General features: G+C 44.5%; 1 protein-coding gene across 3 annotated transcripts in view; it reads left to right on the plus strand.

The window, feature by feature from the left end:
* Nucleotides 1-13,014, plus strand: part of LOC124046197 (histone-lysine N-methyltransferase PRDM16-like) — a 451,439-nt gene that overhangs the window by 407,168 nt on the left and 31,257 nt on the right. For all 3 annotated transcript variants that reach the window (XM_046366309.1, XM_046366310.1, XM_046366311.1), the window contains exon 11: nucleotides 532-609. In XM_046366309.1, coding sequence (XP_046222265.1) covers nucleotides 532-609 — 78 coding nt within the window. The remainder of the gene's footprint in view (nucleotides 1-531; nucleotides 610-13,014) is intronic.

Here is a 13,014-nt window from a genome sequence, read left to right on the forward strand (position 1 = left end):
ATCTCTCACTTATCCCGCTCCCCCATCTCTCTCACTTTCCCCGCCCCCCATCTCTCTCTCTCTCTCTCTCTCTCTCACTTTCCCCGCTCTCCCCCATCTCTCTCACTGTCCCCACTCCTTTCCCCTCTCTGTCCCCCTCACCTCTCTCTCTCTCTCACTTTCCCCGCTCCCCCATCTCTCTCACTTTCCCCGCTCCCCCATCTCTCTCTCTCTCACTTTCCCCGCTCCCCCATCTCTTTCTCACTTTCCCCGCTCCCCCATCTCTCTCTCTTTCTCTCTCTCTCACTCTTTCCCGCTCCCCCCTCTCTCTCTCTCACTTTCTCCCCCATCTCTCTCTCACTTTCCCCGCTCCCCCATCTCTCTCTCTCTCCCCATCTCTCTCACACTTTCCCCGCTCCCCCCCCTCTCTCTCTCACTTTTCCCCATCTCTCCCCCGCTCCCCCATCTCTCTCACTTTCCCTGCTCCCCCATCTCTCTCTCTCTCTCTCTCGCGCTCTCGTGCTCTCTCGCGGTCTCTCTCTCTCTCTCTAGGTACTGTGGGAAGATCTTCCCCAGGTCAGCTAATCTTACCAGGCACTTACGGACACACACAGGGGAGCAGCCCTACAGGTAAGCCCTTCCTCTTCTTTCCTCCATCCCTCTTTCCTCCATCAATCAAAACGCACTCATGCCTTGCATAGGCCTTCGTAACGACACACACATACACACACACACTCAAATGTGCTGATTCGGCTATACACACACACAGCATAGATATATATATATATATATATATATATATCGAGGAGGGAGGGAATAGAGTGGTAGGGAGGGATGGAGGGAGGTTGGCGGTGAATGGTCCTGGACAATGTCATGTTGTAATAGTGCCCTGGGGAAAACAGAGCCTCCATTTATAGAGACCAGTTAATTATCAGTCATTTGGCGCCTGCCCAGTCTCTGCACAGATAGGGAGGGGGCTTCCTTCCTCTTAGACCCCAGCCATTCAGAGAGCCCATTGATTGACCTCTGAACCTCGCAGCCCTCATTTCTCAAGATGCTCTTAAGCCGTTTGTCAAAACAGCATCAAGTACTTAGAGTCCTGCCAGCTACTTCTGCTCGCCACGCCACAGAGAGCTCACACATACACTCACACATACCACGCTCTCTCTCTTGCTCTTTAACCCTGTGTCCCTCTATCTCTTTCTCTCTCTCTCTCTTTCTCTCTCTCTCTCTTCTGCTGAATGTTCCTCCATCTCTCTATTTCCCTCTCTTGGAGTCCATGTTGAGAACATGTTGACAGTGAAACGGCAAGAGTGGCAGTGATAGGCAAGCAGTTCTACATTTGAAAATAACCTGCAATCTCATTTTTCAAATGGACCATCTAGTATTTGAAACTTGGTTAACCCGAGGGCACAAAACAAAAGGGGTGCACTTTGTCCTCTGTTGAGCTGTATTGCCAACTCCCTGATCACAATTTACATAAAGAGAGAGGGAGAGAGGGAGAGAGGGAGAGAGAGAGAGAGGGAGAGAGGGAGAGAGAGAGAGAGAGAGAGAGAGAGAGAGAGAGAGAGAGAGAGAGAGAGAGAGAGAGAGAGAGAGAGAGAGGGGGGGGGGGGAGACCGACAGACGAGGGAGAGAGAGAGAATTGGGCCTCATAGCCAGGCACTCATGCTTCATTGTCGTAGAGCCATTTCCCTGCCTGAGATCTTTTATCCTATCAGACGGATGCTTTCTGCTTTGAAATTGGCCCCACTTAGACCTAACCACTGAAAGACCCCATTCAGGCGGTAATGCGCCATTCATTGCTTATTCAGAGGCTTTCATCAAATGGCCCGGACCAGGCTGCGTGTAGCTGGTTCGAAAGTTATTTAAAGGAGAGAACACAGTGTGTATTTACTGACTGTGTTAAATTAAGTTTAGACAGAACAGGGATAGATTTTGGTCTGGTTATTTTCATTATTTACATTAACAATTTTGGTTTATCTGTAAAAAAAAAGTATAACTTTCACCTGTATCCAGAACTTCAATCTGCTTTATTGCCCAGCAGAACCTAAATTGGTACTTCAGCAAAGTAAAACAAATGATGTGTTATTTTCCAAATCCCTTAAAAATGTATCTGATGTTGTATGGATGGTGCCCTCATTGTTCGTGTCTGGGCATTTGGATCGACAAAAAGCTATCTTTCAAAAAGCATGTTGATGAGTTAAGACATGAAGAATTAAAATAGACTTCTTCTATAGGAACAGGTCCTGTCTTCATTAAATAGCACAAAACAAATCATTCAGTCAACATTCATTCCGGTTATTGACTATGGCGATAGCGTCTATATCAAGGTAACAATTCCTAAATTTGGTTGAGCATCAGCAGTTTTTCTCTTGTTATTTCAGTCAAAATCTTTTCTCTGGCCAATGGCAAAATGTATGAAATTGCAGAAAATGTGGCTTAAAACAGCAGCATTTTCTCTACTACCTCTGGCAAAATGTGTAGAATTGCAGGAAATGAACTCTAAAAAAATGCTAAAAGTAGTAGGTCCTCTTTGAAGTCTGGATACATCCAGGGATGGCTATACCTGGAGATGCCTTCAGACATACAGTATAAGATACCAGACCAGGACTCAGGGTCCAACCCTGGAGATGCCTTCAGACATACAGTATAAGATACCAGACCAGGGCTCAGGGTCCAACCCTGGAGATGCCTTCAGACATACAGTATAAGATACCAGACCAGGACTCAGGGTCCAACCCTGGAGATGCCTTCAGACATACAGTATAAGTTACCAGACCAGGACTCAGTGTCCAACCCTGGAGATGCCTTCAGACATACAGTATAAGATACCAGACCAGGACTCAGGGTAGAACCCTGGAGATGCCATCAGACATACAGTATAAGTTACCAGACCAGGACTCAGGGATGGCTAAACCTGGAGATGCCTTCAGACATACAGTATAAGATACCAGACCAGGACTCAGGGTCCAACCCTGGAGATGCCTTCAGACATACAGTATAAGTTACCAGACCAGGACTCAGTGTCCAACCCTGGAGATGCCTTCAGACATACAGTATAAGATACCAGACCAGGACTCAGGGTAGAACCCTGGAGATGCCATCAGACATACAGTATAAGTTACCAGACCAGGACTCAGGGATGGCTAAACCTGGAGATGCCTTCAGTATAAGTTACCAGACCAGGACTCAGGGTCCAACCCTGGAGATGCCTTCAGACATACAGTATAAGATACCAGACCAGGACTCAGGGTCCAAACCTGGAGATGCCTTCAGATATACAGTAGAAGATACCAGACCAGGACTCAGGGATGGCTAACCCTGGAGATGCCTTCAGACATACAGTATAAGTTATCAGACCAGGACTCAGGGTCCAACCCTGGAGATGCCTTCAGACATACAGTATAAGTTATCAGACCAGGACTCAGGGTCCAACCCTGGAGATGCCTTCAGACATACAGTATAAGATACCAGACCAGGACTCAGGGTCCAACCCTGGAGATGCCTTCAGACATACAGTATAAGATACCAGACCAGGACTCAGGGTCCAACCCTGGAGATGCCTTCAGACATACAGTATAAGTTATCAGACCAGGACTCAGGGTCCAACCCTGGAGATGCCTTCAGACATACAGTATAAGTTATCAGACCAGGACTCAGGGTCCAACCCTGGAGATGCCTTCAGACATACAGTACAAGATACCAGACCAGGACTCAGGGTCCAAACCTGGAGATGCCTTCAGACATACCGTATAAGTTATCAGACCAGGACTCAGGGTCCAACTCTGGAGATGCCTTCAGACATACAGTATAAGTTACCAGACCAGGACTCAGGGTCCAACCCTGGAGATGCCTTCAGACATACAGTATAAGATACCAGACCAGGACTCAGGGATGGCTAACCCTGGAGATGCCTTCAGACATACAGTATAAGTTACCAGACCAGGACTCAGGGTCCAACCCTGGAGATGCCTTCAGACATACAGTATAAGATACCAGACCAGGACTCAGGGATGGCTAACCCTGGAGATGCCTTCAGACATACAGTATAAGATACCAGACCAGGACTCAGGGATGGCTAACCCTGGAGATGCCTTCAGACATACAGTATAAGATACCAGACCAGGACTCAGGGATGGCTAACCCTGGAGATGCCTTCAGACATACAGTATAAGATACCAGACCAGGACTCAGGGATGGCTAACCCTGGAGATCCCTTCCATCTCTACAGTTAGGGAAATCTGCTTTCAGTTTTATTGACCTTCAATGTTGGTGGAATTGGTGCCTCCAGGGCAGTTCAGGCGAATGTTAGAGGGACTTTTTACTGAAGTATGTGTGTATTTGTCTTGCTTTTTGTGTCTTGTGTTTGCTTTTCATGTTTTGTGTAATTGATGTGTGTACAGTATATATGTATCATGTAATTGTTGTTTATTGATGTGTTCATGCAGGGCTCATCTGCAACATAGACTGTGGTCTCAGCATGACTCCCTGCTTAAATATTAAATAAAAATGTGTTGCCCCATCGGTCAGAGCAAGAGTAGCGGTCAGAGCAAGCTGGTGGGGTCCACAGAAAGTCCTCTTAAGATAATGAAGTAAATACACCCCCCCCCCACACACACACACACCAAACACACACACACACAAAACACACACAAAATGAAAAGAGCCCTGCATCTTCATTCCAAAGCTTGAAAGGTTTTCCCTCAGATCAAATCAAATATTCAACTCAAATTGTGTTTCTCCCAGCCTATAGACAGAAACTAAAACAGGAACCCCCGTGCTCAGGTCTGTTCAATGCTGGTCCGACCAATCTAACTAATCTGATTCCACACTTCCAGATTGCTTCGATCACGTGGACTGGGATATGTTCCTGATAGCGTCGGACAACAACATTGATGTATATGCTGACTCGTGAGAGAGTTTATTAGCAATTGCATCGGTGATGTTGTAGCCATCGTGACTATTATAATCTTTCCCAACCACAAACCATGGATTGATGACAGCATTCGCGCAAAACTGAAAGCGTCAACCACTGCTTTTAATCATGGCAAGGTGACCGGACATAATTACGTTACGGACATAATCAATCCCTATCCCAGTCTGCTGTTCCCACATGCTGAAGGTAGAAAAAAATACCTCCACTTCCTTGAACCTCAACACTGGGGCCCCACAAGGGTGTGATCTCAGCCCCCTCCTGTACTCCCTGTTCACCCATGACTGCATGGCCAAGCACGCCTCCAACTCAATCATCAAGTTTGCGGACGACACTACAGTAGTATGCCTGATTACCAACAACAACGAGAACAACAACGAGGCCTACAGGGAGGAGGTGAGGGCCCTCGGAGTGTGGTGTCAGGAAAATAAACTCACACTCAAAGTCAACTAAACAAAGGAGATGATCGTGGAATTCAGAAAACAGCAGAGGGAGCACCCCTCTATCCACATCGACGGGACAGTTTTAAGTTCCTCTGCATACACATCACGGACAAACTGAAATGGTCCACCCACACAGGCAACGTGATGAAGAAGGAGGCTGAAGAAATTTGACAAATTTGACATTTGTCACCAAAAACACTCACAAACTTTTACAGATGCACAATCAAGAGCATCCTGTTGGGCTGTATCACCGCCTGGTATGGCAACTGCTCTGCCCACAACCGTAAGGCTCTCCACAGGGTAGTGAGGTCTGCACAACGCATCATCGGGGGCAAACTACCTGCCCTCCAGGACACCTACAGCACCCGATGTCACAGGAAGGCCAAAAAGATCATCAAGGACAACAACCACCCAAGCCACTGCCTGTTCACCCCACTATCATACAGAAGGCGAGGTCAGTACCGGTTCATTAAAGCTGGGACCGAGAGACTGAAAAACAGCTTCTATCTCAAGGCCTTCAGACTGTTAAACAGCCATCACTAATGTATTTTTATTTTATTTATTTTATTTGATTTCACCTTTATTTATCCAGGTAAGCTAGTTGAGAACATGTTCTCATTTGCAACTGCGACCTGGCCAAGATAAAGCACAGCAATTCGACACATACAACAATACAGAGTTACACAGAGTTACACATGGAATAGACAAAACATAGTCAATAATACAGTAGAACAAAAATAAACAAAAAGTGCAAATGAGGTAATATAAGGGGGTTAAGGCAATAAATAGGCCATGGTGGCGAAGTAATTACAATATAGCAATTAAACACTGGAATCGTAGATGTGCAGAAGATGAATGTGCAAGTAGAGATACTGGGGTGAAAAGGAGCAGGTGGCGAAATAATTACAATATAGCAATTAAACACTGGAATGGTAGACATTGAGTGGCTGCTGCCTACATTGAGACCCAATCTTTGGCCACTTTAAATAATGGATCACTAGTCACTTTAAACAATGCCACTTTAAATAATGCCACTTTAATAATGTTTACATATCTTGCATTACTCATCTCATGTGTATATACTGTATTTTATACCATCTACTGCACATTGCCTATGCTGCTCGGTCATCGCTCATCCATATATTTATATGTACATATTCTCATTCACCCCTTTAGATTTGTGTGCATTAGGTAGTTGTTGAGGAATTGTTAGATTACATGGTAGATATTACTGCATGGTCGGAACTAGAAGCACAAGCATTTCGCTACACTCACATTAACATCTGCTAACCATGTGTATGTGACAAATAAAAATTCATTTGATTTGATTTGCAGATAACATTCTGTTCTACAGTATGTTGCATCATAAACCCTGACATAAGAACACTATCTACCCACAGCAAAAAGCTTTGGTTAAACAATGCCAGAGACAACTAGAAAGCGGTCCAGTTCTTCATGCCCATATTCGTTTCCCTCATTAGCGTATCGCTAGTTCACTACTAGGCTCATCCAAGCTGGCGTAGCAGTGTATGTGACCAAGAATATGTGATTTGATTGAAATAGCAGACCAATCAGCATATTTCATGAATGCTTTGTAAGCTTTTGGAAAAAAAATGTGTTTGACCAGATGTAATGCTAGTACAGTAAACAAATTAACAGATTGGCTGAGAGATATTGATACTAAAAAGATTGTGGGGGCTGTTTTGTTGACTTCAGTGCAGCTTTTGACATTATCGATCATAGTCTGCTGTTGGAAAGTATTCAGACCCCTTGACTTTGTCCACATTTTGTTATGTTTTTCCCCTCATCAATCTACACACAATACCCAAAAATTACAAAGCAAAAACAAGTTTGTAGGCATTTTTGCAAATGTATTAAAAATAAAAAATGTAAATATTACATTTTGCATAAGTATTCAAACCGTTTTCTCAGTACCTTTTGCACCTTTTGCAGTGACCACAGCCTCAAGTCTTCTTGACACTTTTTTTGGTACACTTTCCAAATTATTAAAACTGAAAGCATTGTATTTGGGATAAATCATTCACTAAACCCTAAACCTCAACAAAATATTGTAATGCATATGGTGGAAATTGAGATGACTAAACTGCTTAGAGTAACCCTGGATTGTAAACTGTCCTGGTCAAAACATTTTGATTGAACAGTTGCTAAGATGGGGAGAAGTCTGTCCATAATAAAGCTCTGCTCTGCCTTAACAACACTATCAACAAGGCAGGTCCCACAGGCCCTAGTTTCTACCTTCTTAACAGCACTATCAACAAGGCAGGTCCTACAGGTCCTAGTTTCTACCTTCTTAACAACACTATCAACAAGGCAGGTCCTACAGGCCCTAGTTTCTACCTTCTTAACATTACTATCAACAAGGCAGGTCCTACAGGCCCCAGTTTCTACCTTCTTAACATTACTATCAACAAGGCAGGTCCCACAGGCCCCAGTTTCTACCTTCTTAACATTTCTATCAACAAGGCAGGTCCTACAGGCCCCAGTTTCTACCTTCTTAACATTACTATCAACAAGGCAGGTCCTACAGGCCCCAGTTTCTACCTTCTTAACATTACTATCAACAAGGCAGGTCCCACAGGCCCCAGTTTCTACCTTCTTAACATTTCTATCAACAAGGCAGGTCCTACAGGCCCCAGTTTCTACCTTCTTAACATTACTATCAACAAGGCAGGTCCTACAGGCCCCAGTTTCTACATTCTTAACATTACTATCAACAAGGCAGGTCCTACAGGCCCTAGTTTTGTCGCATCTGGATTACTGTTCAGTCATGTGCCACAAAGAGGGATTTAAGAGAATTACAACTGTCTCAGAACAGGGCAGCAGGGCTGGCCCTTAAAAGTACACAGTGAGATAACATTAATAATAGGCATGTCAATCTCTCATGGCTCAAAGTGGAGGAGAGATTGACTTCATCACAACTTGTTTTCGTAAGAAGTATTGACAAGCTGAGTGCACCACGCTGTCTGTTTAAATTACTGGCACACAGCTCGGACACCCATTGCATACCCCACAAGACATGCCACCAGAGGTCTCTTCACAATTCCCAAGTCCAGAACAGACTATGGGAGGCGCACAGTACTACATAGAGCCATGACTACCTGGAACTCTATTCTATATCAGGTAACTGACGCAGCAGTAGAATCAGATTTCAAAAACAAATAAAATACAACTTATGGAACAGTGGGCACAGTGAAGAGACAACCACACAGACACACAAAAATTCTAGCACACAGACTCTATACCAACCTACATTGTAATGTTGTGTTATGGTGGTATTATACATTTAGTATTGTAGATATGTAGTGATGTAATATTGTGGTATGGTGGTATTATACATTTAGTATTGTAGATATGTAGTGATGTAATATTGTGGTATTATACATTTAGTATTATAGATGTGTAGTGGTGTAATATTGTGGTATTATACATTTATTATTGTAGATATGTAGTGGTGTAATATTGTGGTGTGGTGGTACTTTACATTTAGTATTGTAGTGGTGTAATATTGTGGTGTGGTGGTATTATACATTTAGTATTGTAGATATGTAGTGGTGTAATATTGTGGTGTGGTGGTATTTTACATTTAGTATTGTAGATATGTAGTGGTGTAATATTGTGGTATTATACATTTAGTATAGTAGATATGTAGTAGTGTAATATTGTGGTGTGGTGGTATTATAGATTTAGTATTGTTGATATGTAGTGGTGTAATATTGTGGTATTATACATTTAGTATTGTAGATATGTGTAACGTAGTTCGTCTGTTGTTTGAAGAGAGTCAGACCGAAATGCAGCGTATAGGTTACTCATGACTTTTAATGAAGATAATGTGGTACATGAAATAACTGAAAATACAAAAACAACAAACGAGTGCAACTAATTACAGCCTATCTGGTGACTAACACAGAGACAGGTACAATCACACACGAAATACAACGCGCACTCAGGCTACCTAAATACGGTTCCCAATCCGAGACAACGAGAATCAGCTGACTCCAATTAGGAATCGCCTCAGGCAGCCAAGCCTAACTAGACACACCCCTAATAATACACACTCCCAATTAATACAAACCCCAATACGAAATACAACATATAAACCCATGTCACACCCTGGCCTACCCAAACATATAACAAAAACACAAGATACAATGACCAAGGCATGACAGACCCCCCCCCCCTAAGGTGCGGACTCCGGGACGCACCTCAAGAGCATAGGGAGGGTCCGGGTGGGCGTCTGTCCATGGTGGCGGTTCTGGCTCGGGACGTGGACCCCACTCCATAAATGTCCTAGTTCCTCCCCTTCGCGTCCTAGGATAATCCACCTTCTCCGCCGACCATGGCCTAATAGTCCTCACCCTGATCCCCACATAACTGAGGGGCAGCTCGGGACCGAGGGGCAGCTCGGGACAGAGGGGCAGCTCGGGACAGAGGGGCAGCTCGGGACAGAGGGGCAGCTCGGGACAGAGGGGCAACTCAGGACAGAGGGGCAACTCAGGACAGAGGGGCATCTCAGGATAGAGGGGCATCTCAGGATAGAGGGGCATCTCAGGACAGCAGGGCAGCTCAGGACAGAGGGGCAGCCCGGGACAGAGGGGCAGCCCGGGACAGAGGGGCAGCCCGGGACCGAAGCAGCCCGGTACTGAGGGGAAGCCCGGTACTGAGAGGGAGCCCAGTACAGAGAGGAAGCCTAGTACTGAGAGGAAGCCCAGTACTGAGAGGAAGCTCAGGCAGGTAGTAGGCTCCGGTAAATCCTGGCTGACTGGTGGACCTGGATGATTCAGGTTGTCTGGCCGATCTAGAAGATCTTGGCAGACTGGCACTTCTGGCGGATCCTGGCAGACTGGCACTTCTGGTGGATCCTGGCAGACTGGTGACGCTGGGCCGACTGGCGGCGCTGGGCAGACAGGAGACTCCGGCAGCGCAGGAGAGGAGAAAGGCTCTGGCTGCGCTGAACAGGCGGGAGACTCCAACAGCGCAGGAGAGGAGAAAAGCTCTGGCTGCGCTGAACAGGCGAGGCGCACTGGACGCGCTGGGCCGACTGGAAGCACTGGTGGCGCTGGACAGACAGGAGACTCCGGCAGCGCAGGAGAGGAGAAAGGCTCTGGCTGCGCTAAACAGGCTGGAGACTCCGATAGCACAGGAGGGGAGAAAAGCACTGGCTGTGCTGAACAGGCGAGGCGCACTGGAGGCCTGGTGCGTGGTGCTGGAACTGGTGGTACTGGGCGAGGACACGCACAGGAAGCCTGGTGCGGGGAGCTGCTACCGGAGGACTGGTGTGTAGAGATGGCTCTGGATAGACCGGACCGTGCAGGCGCACTGGAGCTCTTGAGCACCGAGCCTGCCCAAGCTTACCTGGCTCGATGCCCACTCTAGCCCGGCCAATAGGAAGGGCTGGTATGTGTCGCAGCTGGCTCTGCACCCGCACTGGAAACACCGTGCGCTCCATAGCATAACACGGTGCCTGCCCGGTCTCTCTAGCCCAACGGTGAGCACAGGGAGTATGCGCAGGTTTCCTACCTGGCATAACTATTCTCCTTTTAGCCCCCAATATTTTTTGGGGGGTGACTTTCCGGTTTCCAACCGCGTCGCCATGCTGCCTCCTCATACATGCGCCTCTCCGCTTTAGCTGCTTCTATTTCCTCCTTGGGACGGCGATATTCTCCCGGCTGCGCCCAGGGTCCTTTACCGTCTAATTCCTCCTCCCATGTCCAAATCTCCAAATGATGCAGTCTCTCCCATTGCAACTGCTCTTCACGATTAACAGGGAGAGTAGGCTCTGGTCTGATTCCTGACTCAGCCACTCTCTCTCTGCGCTTTCCCCGTTACCTTCGGTTTTCGCTCTGTATAACCGTGCTTTCCTTTCGATTCCATACGTGTATAGCCCTCTTCGCATTGCTGTAGGGAATCCCAGGCGAAAGGGCTAGGCTCCTGCACTCGCTCTGGGTCGGGCCCACCTGTCGATTTCTTCCCACGTCGTATAATCCCTGCTTCTGCCGTCCATATCGTCCTCCTTTAGATCCTGCCAGTTCACACGCTGCTCGGTCTGTGAATGGTGGTGGGTGATTCTGTAACGTAGTTCGTCTGTTGTTTGAAGAGAGTCAGACCGAAATGCAGCGTGTAGGTTACTCATGACTTTTAATGAAGATAATGCGGTACATGAAATAACTGAAAATACAAAAACAACAAACAAGTGAAACTAATTACAATATGTAGTGGTGTAATATTGTGGTATGGTGGTATTATACATTTAGTATTGTAGATATGGAGTGGTGTAATATTGTGGTATGGTGGTATTATAGATTTAGTATTGTGGATATGTAGTGGTGTAATATTGTGGTATCTTGGTATTATACATGTAGTATTGTAGATATGTAGTGGTGTAATATTGTGGTATGGGGGTATTATACATTTAGTATTTTAGTGTTGTAATATTGTGGTATGGTGGTATTATAGATTTAGTATAGTAGATATGTAGTAGTGTAATATTGTGGTGTGGTGGTATTATAGATTTAGTATTGTTGATATGTAGTGGTGTAATATTGTGGTATTATACATTTAGTATTGTAGATATGTAGTGGTGTAATATTGTGGTATGGTGGTATTATACATTTAGTATTGTAGATATGGAGTGGTGTAATATTGTGGTATGGTGGTATTATACATGTAGTATTGTAGATATGTAGTGCTGTAATATTGTGGTATGGTGGTATTATACATTTAGTATTGTAGATATGTCGTGGTGCATTATTGTGGTGTGATGGTATTATACATTTAGCATTGTTGATGTGTAGTGGTGTAATATTGTGGTATTATACATTTAGTATTGTAGATATGTAGTGGTGTAATATTGTGGTATGGTGGTATTATACATTTAGTATTGTAGATTTGTAGTGGTGTAATATTGTGGTATAATGGTATTATACATTTAGTATTGTTGATGTGTAGTGGTGTAATATTGTGGTATTATGGTATTATACATTTAGTATTGTTGATGTGTAGTGGTGTAATATTGTGGTATGGGGGTATTATACATTTAGTATTGTAAATATGTAGTGGTGTAATATTGTGGTATGGTGGTATTATACATTTAGTATTGTAGTGGTGTAGTATTGTGGTATTATACATTTAGTATTGCATATGTGTAGTGGTGTAATATTGTGGTGTGGTGGTATTATACATTTAGTATTGTAGATATGTAGTGGTGTAATATTGTGGTATGGTGGTATAATACATTTAGTATTGTAGTGGTGTAGTATTGTGGTATTATACATTTAGTATTGCATACGTGTAGTGGTGTAATATTGTGGTGTGGTGGTATTATACATGTAGTATTGTAGTGGTGTAGTATTGTGGTATTATACATTTAGTATTGCATATGTGTAGTGGTGTAATATTGTGGTGTGGTGGTATTATACATTTAGTATTGTAGATATGTAGTGGTGTAATATTGTGTTATTATACATTTAGTATTGTAGATATGTAATGGTGTAATATTGTGGTATGGTGGTATTATACATTTAGTATTGTATATATGTAGTGGTGTAATATTGTGGTATGGTGGTATTATAGATTTAGTATTGTGGATATGTAGTGGTGTAATATTGTGGTATCGTGGTATTATACATGTAGTATTGT

The sequence above is a fragment of the Oncorhynchus gorbuscha genome, linkage group LG10 (assembly GCF_021184085.1).
Source record: "Oncorhynchus gorbuscha isolate QuinsamMale2020 ecotype Even-year linkage group LG10, OgorEven_v1.0, whole genome shotgun sequence".
Lineage (NCBI taxonomy): Eukaryota > Metazoa > Chordata > Actinopteri > Salmoniformes > Salmonidae > Oncorhynchus > Oncorhynchus gorbuscha.